The sequence below is a fragment of the Baudoinia panamericana genome (assembly GCF_000338955.1).
Source record: "Baudoinia panamericana UAMH 10762 unplaced genomic scaffold BAUCOscaffold_3, whole genome shotgun sequence".
NCBI classification, from domain to species: Eukaryota; Fungi; Ascomycota; class Dothideomycetes; order Mycosphaerellales; family Teratosphaeriaceae; genus Baudoinia; species Baudoinia panamericana.
This window is the reverse complement of record NW_006911259.1, coordinates 906,324-924,730: the sequence shown is the minus strand read 5'-3', so window position 1 is coordinate 924,730 and position 18,407 is coordinate 906,324. Positions and strand designations below refer to the sequence as shown.

General features: G+C 54.1%; 12 protein-coding genes across 12 annotated transcripts; 7 read left to right on the top strand and 5 right to left on the bottom strand.

The window, feature by feature from the left end:
• Positions 1 to 271: 271 nt before the first annotated feature.
• Positions 272 to 1,121, bottom strand: BAUCODRAFT_31287 (uncharacterized protein). The gene has a single exon (XM_007675361.1). It carries the CDS (start codon positions 710 to 712, stop codon positions 443 to 445), a length of 270 nt encoding a protein of 89 aa, XP_007673551.1. The 5' UTR covers positions 713 to 1,121; the 3' UTR covers positions 272 to 442.
• A 1,180-nt stretch (positions 1,122 to 2,301) lies between these two features.
• On the top strand, positions 2,302 to 3,407 carry BAUCODRAFT_145992 (uncharacterized protein; the record flags this gene model as incomplete). The annotated part of the gene is made up of 4 exons (XM_007675871.1): positions 2,302 to 2,409; positions 2,462 to 2,485; positions 2,548 to 3,115; positions 3,178 to 3,407. The coding sequence occupies 4 exons, from the start codon at positions 2,302 to 2,304 to the stop codon at positions 3,405 to 3,407; spliced, it is 930 nt and encodes a 309-aa protein (XP_007674061.1).
• A 979-nt stretch (positions 3,408 to 4,386) lies between these two features.
• Positions 4,387 to 5,415, top strand: BAUCODRAFT_120294 (uncharacterized protein; the record flags this gene model as incomplete). Its single annotated transcript, XM_007675870.1, has 7 exons — positions 4,387 to 4,473; positions 4,530 to 4,566; positions 4,625 to 4,678; positions 4,729 to 4,862; positions 4,913 to 5,009; positions 5,071 to 5,156; positions 5,203 to 5,415. The coding sequence occupies 7 exons, from the start codon at positions 4,387 to 4,389 to the stop codon at positions 5,413 to 5,415; spliced, it is 708 nt and encodes a 235-aa protein (XP_007674060.1).
• A 370-nt stretch (positions 5,416 to 5,785) lies between these two features.
• Positions 5,786 to 6,186, bottom strand: BAUCODRAFT_120292 (uncharacterized protein; the record flags this gene model as incomplete). The annotated part of the gene is made up of 3 exons (XM_007675869.1): positions 5,786 to 5,983; positions 6,040 to 6,109; positions 6,170 to 6,186. The coding sequence occupies 3 exons, from the start codon at positions 6,184 to 6,186 to the stop codon at positions 5,786 to 5,788; spliced, it is 285 nt and encodes a 94-aa protein (XP_007674059.1).
• On the top strand, positions 6,173 to 6,539 carry BAUCODRAFT_31277 (uncharacterized protein). The gene has a single exon (XM_007675360.1). The coding sequence runs from the start codon at positions 6,226 to 6,228 to the stop codon at positions 6,427 to 6,429; it is 204 nt and encodes a 67-aa protein (XP_007673550.1). The 5' UTR covers positions 6,173 to 6,225; the 3' UTR covers positions 6,430 to 6,539.
• Positions 6,540 to 7,151: 612 nt separating this feature from the next.
• Positions 7,152 to 8,252, top strand: BAUCODRAFT_65149 (uncharacterized protein; the record flags this gene model as incomplete). The annotated part of the gene is made up of 3 exons (XM_007675543.1): positions 7,152 to 7,314; positions 7,472 to 7,621; positions 7,678 to 8,252. Coding segments are annotated over 3 exons (888 nt in total), but the record flags the coding sequence as incomplete, so codon positions are not given.
• A 1,711-nt stretch (positions 8,253 to 9,963) lies between these two features.
• Positions 9,964 to 10,533, bottom strand: BAUCODRAFT_31271 (uncharacterized protein). Its single transcript, XM_007675359.1, has one exon. The coding sequence runs from the start codon at positions 10,285 to 10,287 to the stop codon at positions 10,027 to 10,029; it is 261 nt and encodes an 86-aa protein (XP_007673549.1). The 5' UTR covers positions 10,288 to 10,533; the 3' UTR covers positions 9,964 to 10,026.
• A 49-nt stretch (positions 10,534 to 10,582) lies between these two features.
• On the top strand, positions 10,583 to 11,165 carry BAUCODRAFT_387133 (uncharacterized protein). The gene has a single exon (XM_007675868.1). It carries the CDS (start codon positions 10,710 to 10,712, stop codon positions 11,079 to 11,081), a length of 372 nt encoding a protein of 123 aa, XP_007674058.1. The 5' UTR covers positions 10,583 to 10,709; the 3' UTR covers positions 11,082 to 11,165.
• An 84-nt stretch (positions 11,166 to 11,249) lies between these two features.
• BAUCODRAFT_573250 (uncharacterized protein) lies at positions 11,250 to 13,020 on the top strand (the record flags this gene model as incomplete). Its single annotated transcript, XM_007675867.1, has 2 exons — positions 11,250 to 11,775; positions 11,796 to 13,020. 2 exons carry the CDS (start codon positions 11,250 to 11,252, stop codon positions 12,692 to 12,694), a joined length of 1,425 nt encoding a protein of 474 aa, XP_007674057.1. The 3' UTR covers positions 12,695 to 13,020.
• On the bottom strand, positions 12,987 to 14,067 carry BAUCODRAFT_387348 (uncharacterized protein). The gene is made up of 2 exons (XM_007675866.1): positions 13,597 to 14,067; positions 12,987 to 13,545 (listed from the first exon to the last, which is right to left on the bottom strand). Exons 1-2 carry the CDS (start codon positions 13,918 to 13,920, stop codon positions 13,141 to 13,143), a joined length of 729 nt encoding a protein of 242 aa, XP_007674056.1. The 5' UTR covers positions 13,921 to 14,067; the 3' UTR covers positions 12,987 to 13,140.
• Positions 14,068 to 14,103: 36 nt separating this feature from the next.
• BAUCODRAFT_31267 (uncharacterized protein) lies at positions 14,104 to 15,213 on the bottom strand. The gene has a single exon (XM_007675358.1). The coding sequence runs from the start codon at positions 14,845 to 14,847 to the stop codon at positions 14,215 to 14,217; it is 633 nt and encodes a 210-aa protein (XP_007673548.1). The 5' UTR covers positions 14,848 to 15,213; the 3' UTR covers positions 14,104 to 14,214.
• Positions 15,207 to 18,063, top strand: BAUCODRAFT_31266 (uncharacterized protein). Its single transcript, XM_007675357.1, has 4 exons — positions 15,207 to 15,674; positions 15,736 to 17,276; positions 17,449 to 17,509; positions 17,703 to 18,063. Exons 1-4 carry the CDS (start codon positions 15,247 to 15,249, stop codon positions 17,794 to 17,796), a joined length of 2,124 nt encoding a protein of 707 aa, XP_007673547.1. The 5' UTR covers positions 15,207 to 15,246; the 3' UTR covers positions 17,797 to 18,063.
• Positions 18,064 to 18,407: the final 344 nt, after the last annotated feature.

Here is an 18,407-nt window from a genome sequence, read left to right as displayed (position 1 = left end):
TGAGACAACACTTTCACATTCTTCACGCAGGCAATGTTCGACGTAGCTACACACACGTAGCACCTGCCTTATCAGTGTGTTCTGTCACGACACTGCGAGCTCAATGTTACGTTGGCTGATGACAACAACCAAGTAGCGCGACAGTAGACTTAAGCTGCGTGGTAAGCATCGTCTCTCCTACAACGCGTGAAACAATCCAAGTCCCGTGATCAGGAAATGGTGCGGACGATGACCGCGCCGAACCATCCTTGATGCACACGGCAAGCCACAACCGTCGAAAGACCATGAACCCGGAACATGCGGCCCCAATACGCACTCGACATGCAGCCCTACGATTTCGCAACCCTATTGACTTGCATCGCCTGCCGTTGCCTGTCGTGGTATAGCTGGCCTCAAACCCTTGGCCAACTTCGTGTTCGCCACAGGAGCTTGGGTGCGGCTGTTAGACCATATGTATGCAACGCCAGGGCTGCGCTTTTGGGGCCAACATCGTTAATACTTCCCCCTTTGTAACGGAAGCCGGCTCCTGGTGACTCTTGGTACAGCGCAGCGGCATGCCAGCGCCGACGATCTGCCCCGCGATGCCATTGCGCAAATATTTGAGTTCATCGGATCTGCATTGTCCATCCGCAGAACGTTCCAAGCGTTCTATCTGCTCCATCCGGAGACACCGAAGAGCTACGAGAAGCAGCCATAAGCGACGACTTGCCATGTCCTCACATCTGTGGCTGCCTTCTGACGATCTTCACAGCCAGATGGATTTCACTCGCCGACCTTGTCACCGTAATGATGGACCTTACTCCTATCACCACTAACTGATGGCCTTCGTACTGCTATGCATTGTGGCGATGTTCAGGAGTACTACCAACAGCAACATTGCGCATTTTATTGCGGTCTCAGAATACCAATCAGGTGGCAGCTCGAGGTAACGCTTGAGGCGGGACGTTCGCTTGAAAGTGCATTGTTCTCGCCACTGGGGCCAAATGCACGCTTACGCTAAATGAGCAACATAGTATCGGCCACGATACCACTAACCTCGAAAACGCACCAGGCTCCCTCACTCAGTTAGGACTGACGGCAAGTCCAGGAAGATCAAGCGGGATCGGCGGGCAAATCCGGCGACCACCGAGCACATCTCCCGCATATATCGTAACCTAGACGGCATGACTGTCACTAACAATGGTCTCTCACATCTGTGATTCATGCTGGGAAGCTTATCAAACCACGGTTTTAGAATGTACCGATTACCGAACCTGATGAGTACTGAACAATACCTCGACATGCGTAGCTCGGTGCGGCTGAATAGGGCACGTGGAGTCCGTACGACACTACGCCCAGAGCCGAGCGATCCCACAAGTTTGCCTGCGAGGTTAACAACGTGTTACAAAGTACGGCAATATCTAAGCGCATCACGACTTCTTTCGGTCCTTGGTTCTAGCGTGCTTCGCGTTAAGGAGCCACTGCGAATCTTTGCTGTGTCTTTCGTCTTCCAGTAATACATCTCCCGCCGCGTGCCTGCAAGAAATAGAACATCTCTTTGCTCATCATCTCAGCTTTGGCGGCTTGGTCAATGAGCCACATTCCTACCTTGACGCCGACACTGCGATTCTAGTCTGGATAACAACAAGACTCCGGTAAGGTGTCGAGTGGACCAAGTACAGCCCACTTCTGGCTGAGTAGTGGCATCGTCCTCACGACCAAACCACTACCGAACCATATGGCAGAGCTGCCACGTTCTCTAGCCAACGTGGGGCGGGCCGGTCGAAGCTGATACCGACTTGTGCATTAGGCACCTTCGACAAACCCCCGGTTTATTCGTGCAAGTATTGCTTTCTCATCCGACCCAAGGCAATCGTCCTATCTGATTGGCTGCCGTGGCTTAGCCATTCCACTCCCATCAAACACGGTCTACCGTCCCGACGCTTCAAAGCCTTGTTAGGCACGCATCCTACACTCTGCACTCCAACATACCAACGCTCTCGGTAGTCTTAGCTCGATTCTCGTACGCCTTTTCCGCCTTGCCGTTGGCGGGACTCTCCCAAGGCCTTGTCACCACCTTCAAGTTCCGCCAAACATGACAGTGACCAGGAGGCAACAGTCACAGCGTCGAAGAAAGGAGCCCCCATCGTCTAGCTTGACGGTCACTGCCTGACTGCGACCTGTGAGCTACGTGCGCACGGAGCAGCAGAGACAGGCTGCTTGTATCAGATGTGTCGTGCCGCTAGTATAATGGGATCCGGTCGTAAGCATGTCTCAGATCTGCCGGCCTACGAAGAAGAGTCAGCAGTAACTGAACGCGACATGTCGATGATGAGAGTCGCAGTCGCTGGGACATGCGGACTAGCACGCCTTATCGCGTACTTCATACAACAGGACACAGGCCATCAGGTGGTCTTGTTGTCGAGGCAGGTATGTCAATGGTTGCAAATCGCTGTCGCTGTTGTGCGCTAATAGCTTACAGGAGCGGCCAGAGCTTAGCCAAGATGTGCGTATAGCAGCGCAGATACCTCCCTCAACGACTTGCGCTAATCTTGCCGGCTTGAACAGTATCAAGTGAGCGTTGTCGACTACAGTAGCCTGCAGTCTCTGCAGTTCGCACTGCGAGGCATTGATACTGTCATCTCCACCGTCACAGGTCAAAATCAGATCGAGCTGATCAGAGCCGCGGTCTCCGTCCGAGTTCGTCGCTTCGCACCCGCGGAGTTTGAAGGTCTACCGGAACTCCGACCGGCCAATGATCCACTGGACCGTGGCCGGACGCTTGCCCAGCAATGGCTACATTACTATGCTCAACACATGCAATCCACCACATTCGTTTGCGGCATCCTGTATGAGCGATTTCAGCCTGGCGGCCTCCTGGAAGCAAAGATAAATCGCACGCCAGGCTTCGCTTACGAAGGCGACTATATGCTAGATTGCCGCGCCATGTCTGGCCGAGCTCCTGCGTACAATGCTGCCAACGCGCCGGACGTTACGATCTGCATGACCGCGGCGCAAGATGTCGGCAAATTTGTCACCAAGGCTATCGACATGCCGCAATGGCCTCGCCAGCTGAAAATGTGTGGACAGCGCATTACGGTGAAGAATCTGGTACGCCTGATCCAGCGTACAAAAGGTACCCACCTACACACCTACACTATGACGCGCAGCCTGCCACTTTCGCTGACCAGTGCACAGGCCAGGTGTTTGATCCGCTTGTTTGGCACGGTCCAGGCTCTCTGCACTCGGCACTTCAGCTTGCTACAGCAGCGGGCAATGCAGCAGAGCAGATACGCTTGCACACATTGATAGCGACTGCGGAGGGTCGTTACGACTTTACGCAGCCGGACCTGAACAACAGGTTTCCGGAAGTACAGACAATCCCGTTTCGGACATGGTTCATTATGATGTGGAGGATCCAAGGCTGAAGGTGTTGGTTCGATTCCGCATGGACACCAAAGCTCACGCGGAATCTTCGCCTTGGCTGATTGGCCGGAGCCTGACAACAGGAATACTCAGCAGCCAAGCGTTCTTCTCAGGATTCGCTGTAACGCTATGTCGGTGGGAGTGGGCGCTGCAAGAGAGCGGGTCTTGGATTGATTCCAAGCCTCGGTAGATGCCTTCCATTAACGGCAAACCTGCCTAGTTATGCGCGAGTCGGATCTTATATTCACGCGTAGTTTGAATAACTACAATAGCTAGTCTACTGCCTTTGCTTTTCTTCCCGCTCATCCGTACATCGCGTCTTCGCGCACAAGATTCTAATCCTCCTCTCCAACTCATTTACCACCAAACCAATGATGAAGTGAGGTCAAGCCTGACTGGCCCGAAAGGCAGGAAAGCTGATCTTAGCGCGCCCCAGGCACTGCCTCGTGGCGGATCCTAGAGCTCCGGTGCATTCATGTCATTCCAACCATTTGCCTATATCTCGTTAGTTCCAAGCAACTAGCACGTTATGCAATGCACTTGTGGCAAATGGCCGGCATCTGCATAGCGAAGGAAGGCCGCAGTATATGCCATCAGCCTCCGCGATTGGACCGACCAAGAGTTGCAATGTTGAAATGCTCTGGGCTGTGCAAGGTGTGAACAACCAGCCACATCATATACATGGCGCACCAGTCTTGAGTTGCACCTCTTCATTCACGTTGTTGAGTTGGGATCGTCACCGCCGTGGGTACGAAGGGCGTCTCGGCGCTGCTCGCCTGTAGAGTCGCAGCGTGCCGTCCACTCTGCCAGCATTGTCCATCTCATATTGTTTATGTTATGTACGTTCCCATTGTTCTGTGTAGATCAAACATCACACTTCGTGGTAATGGCCTCCGGAGGGGAAAGCTCCGTATCATCGTTTTCTAGTTCGTGACAACACTTCCGCATTCCGAACCTCATATCGCTGACCTTCAACGTACAATGACTGCAAATGAAAACAGCATGATTCCGCCCGGAGTTTTCGAGAGTCTGCAGCGCAAGATCGACGACGACAGCGCTGTGAAAGATGTAGGTAGAAGAAGTTAAATCCATCCGTAATTGCTACGCTGACGTCGCATTATCAGGCTCTGAGAGAGATTGTTCAAGAGCTCGAGAAGCAAGGTCAACATCAGCACTTCTCGGAGCTCCCCGTAACGACAGAGACGTCTGACTTTTCCAGATCGGTCCACGCAAGCAACGTTGTCACGAGCGCACTCAACAACGTCCGCAGACTGTAAGGTATATCGCAGATCTCGTCAAGCGTTTCAGACTAATCGGTGACAGTACCTCGCGTTGTGTCAAGCGCCCAGGCCAACATCGAGCAAGAGGTACAGACTATCCACAAGCTGTCGGAGGTGGCATCTAAACACCCCTATTACAAGTACAACTACGCCTGGACACGACATGTTCAAGATGTGGCAAGTGTGATCGTCAATTGTTATGAATACGCCATTCTCATCTTCTACAGTGCTACTCAATCTTGCTGTGCGGTTGGCTGGGTGGTTTCGGGAAGTCTGAAGTGGGTCAACTGCTCTCTATGGAGGATGTGGGCGGCATAATGGGCGGTAAGACCGACGGCACCTACCAGACTCGGGACAGGAACTTAGGGACTGAAATGTCGCGTAGTGCCGGTGAACGTCAAAGACCGCGACGTCTTCCACCTGACCATCGAAGAATACTTACTGGCTCTCACCTCGCTGCTGGACGAGCTGGTAAGGCATTCTTTGACCAGTGCAAGCCTGTGTTGACCGCTACTAGGCCCGCCTTGCGCGCAACTCAGTAACGCTAGGCGACTACCGCCGCCCGCTGCAGATCGCGCAGTTCACTAAGGATGTCCATGCAGGGTTCCAAGTGCTCAACCTGAAGAACGATGCGCTCAGGAAGCGCAGTGATGGCATCAAGTACCGTGTCAAGGAGGTGGAGGATGTGGTCTACGACCTGAGCTTGCGCGGCCTGTTGCCGAAAGAGTAATACTTCATCGAGTTCTCGCGGTCTGCAGCTGGTCGCTGCCGCGTGGGTATGTGTGGTGCACCTGGCAGCCGTCGCAGCTGTGTGAAGTCGCCGCGGTTGTTCAGTGGTGCCTCGAACAGAGAGTACCGATGAAAGCGCTTTGTGCTGTATGTGAGTAGAGTTGTTCGAACGCCCAGCGATGGCGGGGGTGCACCACTGTGTCCGGTGCCTCTACGTGTTGTAATGCTCGAACGCCATGCAATGCTAAGCCCAACACCTGAGGGCGAGCACAAGGCGCGACTTAATCTCTCACATATGCCCTTGCAACAGAAACCCGAGTCCGCCCTGTACGCCATGGATGCACCTAATGTACAATGGCAGGTTGCAAAGCTCATCTCCCCACGCCCATGCCACCTTGCTGTGCCATCTGAGCATTCTGCTCCTGGAAACGCTCCCCTAGCCGTTCCGAGCTCTTGAGTAATTTGTCAACGCATCGCATTACGCAGCCTTCTTCTTTGCTCTGCAGGCTCTTTGACGTGAAGTCGTTCACGCAATCGTTGAAACATCTCTGCACTAGGTTGGAATACATCTGAGTGGAAGCATTAGCTCATGGATGATCACGTCGCCTTCTGCGGCACTACCTACATTCATGAAGTCTTTCATTTGTTTCCGTTCCATACGGCTTTGCAGCTCGCGCTGCTCAGCGGGCGTCAACCTGCTAAGTTGTCAGTGATGGGCTGGACGAAGAGAGTATTGCTCGTGTGACCCTACGCACATATCCATGCCGCTCATTGTGGCGGACTTTAAGCCTCGGAGCTTGACTGTGACAATATGCTAATGGCGAAAGATGCAGTACAAACTCTTCCACACCCGTTTCACCTTGCTTGTATCTACTGTGATCCGCATAACCTTTGCGAGCTGTTTGAGAAGCACCTGTACGATCAACGGGTGCTGCCACTAGCGTACTTCTCCCCCTTCATGCGACCTGTATGTCAATGCGGCCCACGCAAGACTGGCAAAGTTCATAGTGCATAAACCTGGTGATCGTGGTTCATGTCAGATCTGCACTCATAGTTACGCCCATCTACAACACCTGCAACAGCCTATATGTGACCCAACGTTGGAAGAGAGCCTACTGTTGCGAAAGACACGTCATTGGTCCTCCTTAAAATAGATCCAGCCTTGCCCTGAGGGAAAAGAAGTGTGTGTGCAGTGTGTCTCATGGTCTCATGGCCCATGTATCGAACAGTGACCCACACCTCTTGTGTTACATCATAGTCAACCCTCGGGACATCTTGTACGGCTACTTACAGTCCTGTCTGTTCACCACGCATTGCTCCCAGACACGAAAGCCTGCCAAAGTTCAATGCGCTTGTTGTCCTCGCGCTGACTGGCCCTCGGGCCGCCAAGGGGGCGCGCGACATCGATACCTCTGTACACCATCTCCACAAGGCATCTGTCTATCTTTACCCGCGAAAATCGCTTGCTGGTCATCTGCGCAGGTGATCGACATACACGACTCGGATCGACAATATCAGGCAACGCGCATTTCGTACTACTCAGCAATACGACTGCAGCCTTGTCGTATCTCACGGTGACGGCGCATGCGCAGAACAGACTCGTGCATCGAGCCGCATAACACGAGTTGCGCACACGAACTTCTTACGACAGTTTCGCTGCACAATCACGAGGTGTGCGGAGCTTTCTGGATGTCGTAGGGACGGCCTGCAATCCCGGCGAGGATCTCACGGTCAGGAATGGCAAACGGCGGTCCTGTCACTACCCAGCAAGGTGGCGGTCTACCAAGGCCAGTTGCCTCTGGAGTACACAGTGATATGGCGCAGCAGAGAGCTGGAGGCGATCTGGCGAAGTGGTGGAGGAACTTCACAAGAGTCGATAAGAGGCCGCATGAGCAACCAGGTACGCAGGACCGCCGGCGGGGTTCGGTGACCGTTGCATGCTTTGCTTGAACATGCACCGCACCGCGCATCGTCCGATTAGGTCAACGCACCACGCTCTTCGTGCGATGCTGGCGCATCAATAGAGATGGCATTTGCTGACGTGTTGCGTGGTACAGCCCCTAATGGCATCTTTGGTGTGCCGCTTCAGACTTCGATCAGATACGCAAACGTCGCGATATCCTTGTTCAATGATGAAGGCCAGAGCTACATCTACGGCTATGTGCCTATTGTCGTGGCAAAGTGCGGCGTGTTTCTGAAGGAGAAAGGTGAGGTCCAAACAAGCACGACCGTTTCTGTACGACACGTCTGACTTTCATCTCAGCGACCGATGTGGAGGGCATCTTCCGCTTGGCAGGCAGCGAGAAGCGCATCAAAGAGCTCAAGGTAGCATTCGACTCGCCCGACAGATACGGCAAAGGCTTGGACTGGTCCGGCTATACGGTCCACGACGCTGCTAACATCCTCCGGCGATACTTCAATCAATTACCAGAGCCCATCATCCCCTTGGACTTCTACGAGCGCTTTCGGAACCCGTTACGCAACCATCAGGCGCAAGCAGTGGGGCCCAGTGAAGCACAGAGTCCAAGCGTTGGTGACTTCGATGACAAGTCGGCCATCAAGGCGTACCAAAACCTGATAACCGAGCTACCGCCACTGAATCGCCAGCTGCTACTGTACATACTCGACCTACTAGCGGTGTTTGCAAGCAAATCAGATCTCAACAAGATGACCACTGCCAACCTCTCTGCTATTTTCCAGCCCGGCATTCTAAGCCACCCCCACCACGACATGGCCCCTCAGGAGTATCGCTTGAGCCAGGATGTTCTGATCTTTCTCATTGAGAACCAGGACAGCTTCCTGATTGGCATGCAAGGCACTGAAGCCGATCCAGAAACAGTTCGCGACGTGCAAAGCGGCACGCCGGTCCAACAGCCGGCCACGCCGACAACGCCGAGTAGATCGAAGACTGTAGTTAATCGTTCCGGCTCGACAGCCAGTGCCGCTGCGGAGAGCGTTCGGAAATGGGGTAGTATCCGTCGCAACGTCTCCGTATCAAGCAGGCACAGTAAACGGTCAGAGGGCGGGCCCATGCCGGTGACTCCAGGTATTGCGACTCCGGCTACGCCGACCAGCGGTGTGCATAGGAGCAATACTGTGCCTTCTCGGCGAACAGGTAGTGCTGCGCCTTCACCACGTTTCTCGAGAGACAAGACTTCGGACCCATCGACACCGACGCCCAGGCAAGAGTTGGTCGAAGAAGCAACGGTGAGCCGTCACCAGTCCATACAGAGTACTCCAGTTGCTACGACCGCACCGTCCTTTCCGCCGGTCCATCCTCCAGAATTACATTCACCATCTTCGAGCGAGGCGACCACGCCCATGGCCACTGTTGGAAGCGACACGACATCTACCATACGGAGCGATTACATCACACCCAAGAAAGACACAACACCTTTACTCGCCCCACCAGGAGGTACGGCGGACAGTCATGCTGATCGGTCACCGTCTAACACACCTTCAGCGTCATCTGGACGAGGTTGGCGCGACATGCTGAAGCAGTCGCCCACCAGTGACGGTGATGGTCGTAAGCCAAACAAGCTGCAGAAGAAGCGCATTCCGGGTTCAGCCCTATCAAGCGCCCAATCCTCGAGTCAGTCGCTGCAGGAAGAGACACCGGGCGGTGCGGTTCAACGTTCACCGGTTCCTTCAGGCTTCGCGCAATCATCCGATGAACTACAAGGCAGCGAAAGCGCGGTCGATGACCCGACCTACACCACAGCAGTCAGTACGCCTGTGCAACCAACACCTCAGCGAAATCCGACAGACGCTACGCTCCGCCCAACCACATCACCGAGCCACTCCTTCCGCTCAACCGATGCGTCAGATGCTGATATGGTCGGCGATGATATGCCTGCAGCACCCACGGGAGAGTCGACACAGGAGAAGAAACGGCGACGTTGGCGGTTCTCCAAATCACATAGTAAAGTCGAACAGCCTTCGGCGCCAACCGGAGCTAATCCACTTGGCACGATGACGGCAAAGGCTCAGGCAGCCTCGCAATCAACAGTAGGCAGCAGTACGGGAGGACTCCCCCGGAGAAGCTTTCAGGAACCGCCACCATCGGCGACGTCCACAACCGAGCCGGCTTCTGGTCCGCTGCTGCCTGGTCAAGGGGTACAGTCAGCGTCCACGGATCCTTTGTTTTCGGACTCGGAGCGAGAAAGGAAAGGCCTGGTACCGTGGATAAGGGGCAAACTGCAGGAGAGGAAGGAAAAGGAAGCAGAAAAGCGAGCAAAGACGCCAGAACGGACGCGTTTCGCCAACGAAAGCAAGCAGGACTTGCGCCTACCTCCCGAAGCCACGCCGGTGCGTGGAAAGTCGTTGGAAACGGCTGCCCTCACAGCAAGCGCTGGTGCTGCTCCAAAGCCAATGAATGCAGGGCAGGCTCCTACGAGCGCAGCAGCAGCCAGTGCAGCACCGGCACCGTCGGCAAACGAGCAGCGACGGGAGCATTGATAAGCAGAGTAGTCAGCATTTCATATGTAAACAAATAAAATGCCAGATCGCAATCTTAACGCCCGCGTGCAGTCGAGAACAAATTGAGTGTGCCAACTCCGAGCGCAACGTCCTTTCGCGTTGCAGGCGTTCCCAGAAATCATGACTATGAATGTCAAGTGGCGACTCCGGGCGTTGTGTTGTAATATTGTGTACACGTTGCGATCCACACGTCTGTGAACCACTCCACAGTCAAGCCGTGGCCGTATGTGTTGTATAGGCAGAGGCTCTGCGGTATGGACGGCGAATGCCCGCTTCTCATTGGTCCGGAAGTATCAGTCACGCCAGCCGAGGCGGTAACAAAAATAGTAGGTTGCGTCGCATCGAGAACAAGGGAGCTCGCTGTTGTGCCTGCAGCAGAAGCTCTTGCTTGCATCCTGCAGGGTCAGCAGGAAGCTCTTCGAGTGGCGGATATTCTTGGTCCTTGAGCTGCTCGAGGTTGGCAACACATTGTAAGGAAATCGTTGCCAGTAAGGCTTGTCAACACAACGGACTGCGAACGTGTCCTGAGGTAAATCGAGGCGATGACGAGGTGATGTGGAGACGGGTGTTTGAGAGAAACGCGGGATACTCCTCGCCTGCCACCCGATTTAGTGCCAAGACACATGCTAGAGATTGCTTCTTTATATTTCCTTAGCCGGGCGCTCATTATTGGCGTGAGGTTTTGACTTCGGTGCCACAGCAGTAGCATTGCAGCACGCTGCAACAGTTAGAAGCTTGCAACAATAAGGTACTCACTGCATTCCGCGAAAATGCACACCACGTGCACGCAGCAGGTGTCGCTCAACTGCCTAAAGGATGCTGCCCAGAACGGCCGAAGACGCACCTACCGGCAGACCTATACCGATATTGGTGTTAGTGACACATCTTTACCGATCGTCCCGAGCCAAGGCTCGTGTTCTGCAGCGGAGCCTGTTCGTTTCGCCTCCACTATGGCTGCTCGGCGTTGAGCATTTCCTTGTAACTCTGTACTGTTTCGCATTTCCGTATCGTTTCGCTTTGGCTGTTGAAGTCCGAGACATATTGGAGAACCAACTGAAGGCGGAGAAGAGAGGAAAGAAGAAGACGGGACGGAGATTGGCGCCTAGCCCTTGTCCATTGCCAACGGTGCTTTTCAACGGTGGAAACCGCCCGATTCAGCCACGCGCGCTCCCGACGATTGACAGGTGAGACCATTCTTCACCAGGACCTGGACGAGGTCCGTCCACGATGGTGGCAGCACGCGAGCTGACGTGACGCTGTGGCAGTCTGTCTGTCTTTGGTGCTCTTGAGCACTTCCACGAACCGCTCTTTTGTCGATATTAAACCCGCGAGCTGCATGGGAGCAGCGCCGACAGCATGATTAGCCTCCGGAGAATATGTCTGCTTGCGCTACCCTTACTTGCGTTCGCGCAGGAGAACCCGCAAGACGACCGGAGCGAGTTACAAAAGCTGCTTGATGGTGTACCGAAAGAAGCAATAGACGCCGCGCTCCGCGAACACCTTGCGCCCAAGTATCAAGACGGTGTCTTCGAGGATGCACCCCGTGGTATTGAGGCGCTGCACCACGATGACCCCGAGCTTGCGACGCAGCTGGTACATGTTGCGGTGCACGAGGCCGCGGTCAGGAACCATTTGCAGCGCAAGCGGCAAGTCAGCAATGTCACTGCTGTCATCACCAGTCCAGTCGTGATTACGGACTCCAGCACTACGGCCCTTAGCTTCACGACCGAGACATCGACGGGCCAGACGACCTTGGGTGTTGCGGGCGCAAGTACTACGCAATCGCAGTCAACGGCACAAGGTAGGCTTACGCCATTAAAGGGCTGCATTCACAGCACTGAACACTCTTCGTCTTGCTGGCAACTATCTGGTATACGAGGAGGTGGGCTGACCATGTAATAGGCAGCACCACGAACGGTGAAACTACTATTGCCATCACCACGACGAATGCAGCCGGTAGCACCGTGGTGTCATCCCAAGTTGCTGCAGTGGTGGCCGCAAGCACTCCTTCGCCCGTGACGACGACTAATGCCGCTGGAAGTACCATTGTGAGCACACCCGCCGCGATCACTGCTGCAACAGTCAGTGCTCAGGCCTCTGGCAGCACGCTAAGCGGTGTGCTTGTCCCGGTCGTTGTATCATCGACAAATTCTGCTGGGAGCGTTGTTGTACAGACTACGTCTGCTTTTGAGACATCCGCTCCGACAAGCGTCACTCAGGCCATCACGACCACCAACTCTCAGGGCAGCACCTTCACCACCTCCACCGTTGTCCCGGCTGCTGTTATCACGGAAACGAACTCGAACGGCCAGACCATCACGACCACTTCGCCATTGGCAAGTGTCGAAGTCGCTCCGGGTGGAAGCATCGTAACCTCCGCGCCAGCTGTGGGAGCATCCTCAAACGCGGATAGCTCATCGTCGCTCTCCGCTATCACCACCACTGATCAGTTTGGTCAATCCGTCGTGCTATCTGGGTCGCACCAAGGTCAGGTCATCACCACAACAGACGCTGGTGGGCGCACAGTCGTCCTCACGTACACGCCCGGCGGCGGTCAAGTAAGCCAGCTTGTGCTCCGAACGACGCAGTTACCAAACGGCCAGCTGTCGACCATCACTTCCTACGCAGTGGTCGGCGGTGCTGCAACGATAACATCAACCCCATCGAACGCCGCAGCAAGACAGACGAGCAGCTCATCACACGGCTTGCAGTCAGGTATCGCTGCGCCGACGGGTCGCTACGTTGGTGAGGTGGCGGCGATGGTTGGTGGCGCGATCGGCATGGCCGCTGTGCTCTTATAATGACTGTGGCCAAATTTGAAAGATCTAAGAGGGGAGGAGGGCGTGTACATATGTTGTATGTCTGGGACGATAATGACCCTCGTTCATCATACTGAATTGCATAGCGGACACGGCGTTGAATGTGGCAATCTGGTGACATACCGACCGCTTTAGCGTGGCTATAATGATACCACTCGAGAGCACTTGCAGCTGCGGGAAATTACGAGGTTCGACCAGAGCTTTCTATTTCCCTATTGCGTTGGCCACGTGCAGTCTCGTCCACTTAGGCATAGACGACCCGGGCCATCACCGGTCGCTGGGGTTGGTCTCGGTGAACAACACGCTTATCACCGCAAGTTCGCTGTTTGGCAGACTGTGATGTTACGAGGAGCATGAGCAGGAGGCGGGATTGTCGCGTTTGCTCAGTAATTAGTGTATGGACTTGCTGACTTCGAAGTCCAACTGCGTCACGATAGCTTGATCTTCCAGCCTTTGAACACATAGCCTCCTGCAATCTTACCTACTACAGCGCCGATGTACAACCCCGTCACGACGGTTACAGGCCACCGTTGCCAGTCGCGATCCCAGTCAAGGGGAATGGGTATTGCACCTAGCCACGCTCCAACACAAGCACCCAAACTCATGCCATACGTTTCATCTATCGGCACTTGCAAGCTCGCGATTTGTAGCCACGTGGTGGGATCGAGACCGTGTACGTAGTACAGCTGCGGTGTCGTGAGCAGCGCGAGGTGTAGTGCGAGTAGGAAGGTATGCGGGTGGTGGCTGACAAGCGGTGCGCCGAAAAGGACGACTACAATGTAGAGAACTGGCGCGGAAAGTGTTGTGGTAAGGACGGTGGACACAAATGCAGGCTAACAACGCAAGTCAGCACATATCTTTGTCTTGAGTGAGGCCATGCGCACTGTTATCTTCGCCCAAAGATGTTGACCAGCCTTCTGTGCCTTCCTTTTCTGGCCGGGCTTATGCGCTTGGGTCGGAGCTTGACCGCTCGAGGGGAGGCATACAACGCAGTAAATGGCCTGTACGAGTGCGAGCGGCGGTGCAAGGCCGGTCAATGTGCTGACTGGATCCTTTACCAATGTCTTGAAGCTTAGGAAAATGGTGGATAACAGCAGGACCGGCTGGAGGTTCGCGTAGAAGACGGACGCTTGGGTGGTGAGGATGTCAACCGGCTTTGATGCCCCTGAACCTTCAAAAGGCTTTGCACTGGTGCTCTCAGCCTCCATCGGGAGTGTGCGTTGATTGCAAGTGTCTCAGTAGTGGTGTATGCTGTATATCAAAGACATAATGGGAAAAGGCGGCTTTGGCCCAAGCACGTGTCAAGGCGGCAGTCTATCGACCATTCACCGAACATTGCACAGAACCTGAGCGAACAAGACTACGACCATATATTGAGGCTGGATGTAAAACGGAGCGTTGATCTTCCACGGCTACCACGGTAGACTTCGTTTGGATGGACGATTGAACGATGGAACATCAACCGCCCACTCCTGGGGAGACATGAGCGTTCCCAAGTACGCTCATAAGAAGTACAGTATCTTCTGCTTGTTGTAGTAGATACTTAGCTCCGCTAAAATCACCGAAAAAAATGCAGTATCCGATGCATCCTTCGACTCTTCGGCAACCAGAATCTCTAGCTTTCGGAGTAAGATCTGAGCATCTTCCTCTATGGTCCCTGGTTTTCGTACGACAGTGACCCACCTCCACTCCTGATCTACCTCCCATTGCCCAGTGGTGGTGGGCCTTCGCAAAGACACTGCTAAGGCACCTTGAGATTGTGCTCGATTGCCACGAGGCGCAAGGTATCGAATCCAGAACGACACGTGCCTGAGCTTGGGGAGATGCTGAACATTGCAAGCCAACCATGAACAAGCGTCTCTGCACTTGTTACCCTCGGTGTGCAGCACATAACTGTTTCGGCCGTAGAATATTGGCAGTGTTTCCCGCCGTACCCGTCTGCTGACCCGTGTGAGTGCTGGCTGAGTCGCTTGATTGTAGCTCTCCCGCTGGTAGGCATCCAAACGGAACGTCACAACAGTCTTGTCCGATGTGAGAGCGTATTCGTAAATGAGGTCCCGAAGCTCGGTAGGTAAACCCAGAAGTAGGCAATGTGTCTTCGATAGCGGTGCGTCTTGCGACGGAGCCCACTCCATTCCTCACAACCACAGCCTGTCAGGCCACGAATGGCAGCCAAAAACACATAGGATATCCTCAACAGGTCAAGAGCAGCCAGATGGTTTAGATCAATGAACATGCGAAGGTTGCCACCAGCATTATCTGACGAGCGCCATTACGGTATGATACAAGAACTCCATGCTTGCCTGTAGCTCTCGGCGTGGATGTGTGTAATCAACTCAACAGTGGTCAACTTGGAACCCCATGTATTGACCCGGAGAAGAGTTCACATGAAATAGATGCTGATGTGAATAGATGTGCTAGGACCCACAATCGACGCTAAGCCGAAACTGCTCTGGTTGCACAACTGCCCACCTACACTTCTACCAGATGCTGTCGCTGCACCCTCGCATTTCTTGTGGCTGGATGTAGTGTCGATGGCAAGAGGTAGTGACATATCTGCGTTCGCTTCGAGTCAGCTCTTGCTCCTTGACGCTGAGTTGCAAGCAGAGCTCACTGAGACCCAGCTCCTCACGTCAAGTCATGCGCCGGCGATTCTCCAGCGAGCTGGCCTGGCGTTGCTCAACCTCACCTTATCTTCTCAGCGTACCGGTTTTGGTGGTAAGAGCCTGCTAGAGCTGAGCTTAGATCCAGCAGTGGGCGTTGGCGATCTTCCCGAACATGGTCTCAGAGTTGGCGACATCTGTGCAGTGGCAGAGCAGCCTAAAGGCGCCGAAAGAAAGAAAGAACGAGCCAGTATAGAGAAGCGAGCTGTCGAAGGCGTCGTGACCAAGGTTCAGAAGCAGGCCGTCACGGTAGCGCTTGATAAGGAGGAAGTGGAAGTTCCAAATGGGAAGCTCTGGCTGTGCGTGCAGTTTCAACAACTGTATCCGTAGATCGAGCGGCTGACGGTCTTTCAATATCAGTATCAAATTGGCTAACGATGTAACATATAAGCGCCTGAGCCAGACGATGAGCAAGCTGGAGAAGATGCAGCCTTCTGAACATAGCATTCTAACTCAAGTTTTATTCGGCAAGTCTTCGCCGACGTCACTCAGCGATGCAGAGATCCAGAAGGACTTGGAGTGGCATGACAAAACCATGAACGACAGCCAGAAGGAAGCCGTTCGCTTCGCGTTGGCCAGCCGCGACGTCGCGCTTATTCATGGTCCCCCAGGCACCGGCAAAACGCACACTCTGATCGAACTGATACTTCAATTCCTCGACCGCGGCCAACGAGCTCTCGTCTGCGGGCCCAGCAACATCAGCGTGGACAACATTGTAGAAAGGCTTACGTCGCATAAGGTGTCTATGGTCCGCCTCGGGCACCCTGCGCGTCTACTTCCAAGCGTATTGGATCACAGCTTAGACGTCTTGAGTAAGACGAGTGACGCAGCATCCATCGTGACCGACATTCGTGCAGAGATGGACGTGAAGCAATCTTCGATTCGCAAGACCCGAAACGGCCGTGAGCGGCGTGCAATCTACGGCGAGCTCAAGGAGCTACGTAAAGAATACAGGCAGCGTGAAGGTAGAGTCGTGAGCGACCTGCTGAAGCAGAGTAGGGTGGTCCTCAGTACGCTTCACGGCGCTGGCGGCTTCCACTTGCGCGACGAGAAGTTCGATGTCGTGATCATTGATGAGGCAAGCCAGGCTTTGGAGGCGCAATGTTGGATCCCTGTGCTTGCGACTGGAACATCGAAGCTGGTACTTGCGGGCGACCATCTGCAATTGCCGCCGACGATCAAATCGCTCAACTCCCAAGCTTCGACGCCGATTAAGGTTGCCGATGGCTCCAATGGGACGAATAACGATATGTCTCGTTCGTCGGTTGACGATGACTCGGCTACAGTAGGGCAGAAGAAGATCAAGGACGATGATGCGACGCTGGAGACCACCTTGTTCGACCGCCTGCTGAAACTCCACGGGAGCAGCATCAAGCGCATGTTAACGATACAGTATCGAATGCACGAGAAGATCATGGCTTTTCCGTCCGTGGCACTTTACGAAAAGAAGCTGATCGCAGCAGATTCTGTCAAGGACAGACTGCTGAAGGATTTGCCGTACGGAGTCCACGACACGGATGACACCCGCGAGCCTCTGGTTTTCTGGGATACACAAGGAGGCGACTACCCTGAGAAGACAGAGGAAGACGATATTGGCGTGAAAGGCCGAAGCGGTTTGCTTGCCGAAAGCAAAGTCAATGAGAATGAAGCGGCCGTTGTGCGCTTACACGTGCAGCGACTTGTTGAGGGCGGTACTAAGCCAGAAGATATCGCCGTTGTTACGCCTTATAATGGCCAGCTTGCACTTCTGTCAGGGCTGCTGAAGGACCGCTTTCCAGGACTTGAGCTTGGCAGTGTCGATGGCTTTCAAGGTCGTGAAAAGGAGGCAGTCATTGTAAGCTTAGTCCGCAGTAACTCTGACCGCGAGGTCGGCTTTCTAAGCGAGAAACGGCGTTTAAACGGTAAGCCTTTGCGTAGTCCTGCATACCGTTTCTCATTCAACCAGTGATTTCGATGCGAGATTGTGCTTACGCAAAAAGAGACACCTGCCACTGCGGATGTGGATGCCAGCTGTTTCAGACTGTTTACTGCGCGAAGGTCTGAGGTGGTACACGGGCTAACGGTTTATTACAGTTGCAATGACCAGACCGAAAAGGCACTTGTGTGTCGTAGGCGATTCAGAGACAGTAGGGAAGTACGTCGTTCGTCCATTTCCTTTTGAAACCATCTCAGAATCGTTTCAGCCTTGCGCTGCACAAGACGGCCACCTCGCACGAGCAGTGGACACCTTCCCAGTCCTATGGTTGAACGAAGCGTGCATTGTGGCACCGCATGCTGCACGGCGGAGATGAGCGCGTGTAACAATGGCTGACACCGATCGTCCGCAGAGGCTCCAAATTCCTGAGATCTTGGATGCAACACCTCGAGGAGCATGCAGACCTACGATACCCCGATCAGGCGGAAGTTCTGGAGGATGTCTGATGGGAGACAAAGCCGTAAAACGCCACGAGACAATGCGCGATCATCCTCCCATACCTTTAAGCTTCCTATTCTTGACTTTGCTGAAAACTGGTGACTGCGCCTTTATCAATGCAATCCGTGGAACAGTCAACCTTCGTGCCTGCTGGCCAGACTAACCCGTTTTTGCGCCCCTGCAGGCGCAGTGCAGGAAGGAACTCAGCATAGGCTTGGCGTTTTAATCGAAGCGGATGTTCTTCATAGCAAACGCCGTATAGACAAATGATGGCCATAGAGCGATATGATTTGCGGAGGATACGTTGCTTGCTTGCGGCAGGCGATGGCTGATAAGTCTGCGTTCATCGAACACCAAGCTAGGCCAGTAGGCTGCAGATCACATCAAGCGAATCATATCACAGGAAGGATGTGCTGTGCCAGGATGCTCTCACTATCAGCTGTCACTCAGCTGCACCTTGTCAGATGGTATCACTCGCGATGCCGGCAACCCTTTGCACAGGTTGCTTTCTTCGACATGATCGCCATTGGGATGTACACTTTGCCGTCGACTCACATAAGCAGACGATGGTAACGGCCAATAGCGGGCATGATCGGTTACCGTACAGCATCCTGCGACC

Coding starts and splice junctions, on each gene's coding strand:
- BAUCODRAFT_31266 (XM_007675357.1), top strand. CDS start 15,247: ATGGCAAGAGGTAGTGACATATCTGCGTTCGCTTCGAGTCAGCTCTTG. Junction 15,675..15,735: donor CCAAATGGGAAGCTCTGGCT/GTGCGTGCAGTT, acceptor TTTCAATATCAG/TATCAAATTGGCTAACGATG. Junction 17,510..17,702: donor GATTCAGAGACAGTAGGGAA/GTACGTCGTTCG, acceptor GATCGTCCGCAG/AGGCTCCAAATTCCTGAGAT.
- BAUCODRAFT_387133 (XM_007675868.1), top strand. CDS start 10,710: ATGCTGCCCAGAACGGCCGAAGACGCACCTACCGGCAGACCTATACCG.
- BAUCODRAFT_387348 (XM_007675866.1), bottom strand. CDS start 13,920: ATGGAGGCTGAGAGCACCAGTGCAAAGCCTTTTGAAGGTTCAGGGGCA. Junction 13,546..13,596: donor ATCTTTGGGCGAAGATAACA/GTGCGCATGGCC, acceptor TTGCGTTGTTAG/CCTGCATTTGTGTCCACCGT.
- BAUCODRAFT_31267 (XM_007675358.1), bottom strand. CDS start 14,847: ATGGAGTGGGCTCCGTCGCAAGACGCACCGCTATCGAAGACACATTGC.
- BAUCODRAFT_31287 (XM_007675361.1), bottom strand. CDS start 712: ATGGCAAGTCGTCGCTTATGGCTGCTTCTCGTAGCTCTTCGGTGTCTC.
- BAUCODRAFT_31277 (XM_007675360.1), top strand. CDS start 6,226: ATGCTAATGGCGAAAGATGCAGTACAAACTCTTCCACACCCGTTTCAC.
- BAUCODRAFT_31271 (XM_007675359.1), bottom strand. CDS start 10,287: ATGCAAGCAAGAGCTTCTGCTGCAGGCACAACAGCGAGCTCCCTTGTT.